This window comes from Malurus melanocephalus, unplaced genomic scaffold, assembly GCF_030028575.1.
Source record: "Malurus melanocephalus ecotype Western Australia unplaced genomic scaffold, MMel_1.1 scaffold_1172, whole genome shotgun sequence".
Lineage (NCBI taxonomy): Eukaryota > Metazoa > Chordata > Aves > Passeriformes > Maluridae > Malurus > Malurus melanocephalus.
The window spans coordinates 52,866-54,186 of NW_026624404.1; the positions used below are offsets into that span (position 1 = coordinate 52,866).

Below are 1,321 nucleotides of genomic sequence, written 5' to 3' on the forward strand. Positions count from 1 at the left end.
GGGCACTCGGCACTCGCTGTGTGTCATTGTCAGGCTGGGCTGTGTCTGTGGCTGCTGCCCTGCCCAGGCACAGGGCACAGCGCTGGTATAGCTGTCCCCTGGTTTGCGTGTGCCCCTGTTGTCTCAGCAGCGTGCCCTCATGCAGGGGAGCAGTCTCTGTGTGTCAGAGCAGGYTCACAGAGGGGTTTTGTGGGGCTCCTCTACAGGGTGGGTTTGGTGAGGGCAGCCCTCCTCTGAGTTGTTGAAAATCAAATCCTTTTACCCACCAGGCGGCCCTGGGGATCGCCAACCTGATCGTTATGGCCATGGTGGAAAGCGGCGTTTCTCCTGAGGAGGCCTCCCAGCGYGTGTGGATGTTTGACAAGCACGGTTTGCTGGTGCAGGTAGGGGCACACGGCGCTGGCAGTSCCACGGTGCGGGTGGCCGCTGCTGTCCCTGTCCTTGTCACAGCAGGAACCGCTGCTCTCCCTGCAGGGCCGAGAGCAGAAGGTGGATCCCCACCAAGAGCCGTTCACACACCGGGCTCCAGAGCAYATACCAAAGACCTTTGTGGAGGCGGTGAATGTACTTCGGCCCTCAGCTATCATTGGTAAGTGAGGGTTTTTTGGTTTCTATGATTTGGTTATTTGCTGCCTTTAATTTGCTAACGTGGCTMTGGGGAGCTCGGCGACACTGACCTGCACTTCTGATGAAAATGTCAGGCCAATTTTCTGCTTGAAAATACTCGGACCTGTGGTGCTCCTTCTGCACCTTGTGTCCTTGGTGACAGAGAGCAGCCACGACCRTTGTGTTTTCTGCTTTTCTCCTCCYTAACKTGAGTAYRTTTGGTATTTCCTGGCCCTCTTTSCTCCYGTCAGCTTCTCTGGTCAGACYGTGCCAGCAGCACAGTTGSGTCACTGGCATCTGTAGGTATTTATTTACAGCTATCCACAGAGCAGATAGGATTACAGGTGTTCCCTGGTATGACTGCAATTTCCTTTGCACTTGATCTATTTGGAAAAAGTGGTTTTGGCTGAAAACCCTGAAGTATGCAGCCCCTGTAAAAGTACATGGCATAGTTGTGTATTTGTACCTCTGGGTCTTGGTGTGGCAGGAGCACCAGCTCAGGTGTGCCTTGCACAGCGAACACACAGCTGGGGTGAATCATCCAAAAAACCCTGGAATTCACACCTGCTTGCCAAAGACAGTGCTCTTGGTACACACCAACACAAAAAAAAACCCGCGCTTAGGCTTTTGGAGCACACTCGGTACCTGTTCCTGTGAAAATGGTGAATTTCAATCAGGCAGGAGCAGTGCCTGGTTTCCATCTCCAGCTGCCAGA

The 1,321-nt window shown here is 53.6% G+C and overlaps 1 protein-coding gene across 1 annotated transcript in view; it reads left to right on the forward strand.

The window, feature by feature from the left end:
* Positions 1–1,321, forward strand: part of ME2 (malic enzyme 2) — a 42,783-nt gene that overhangs the window by 29,824 nt on the left and 11,638 nt on the right. The window contains exons 10-11 of the mRNA XM_057387294.1: positions 270–383; positions 475–589. Of these exons, the coding sequence (XP_057243277.1) occupies positions 270–383; positions 475–589 (229 nt within the window). The remainder of the gene's footprint in view (positions 1–269; positions 384–474; positions 590–1,321) is intronic.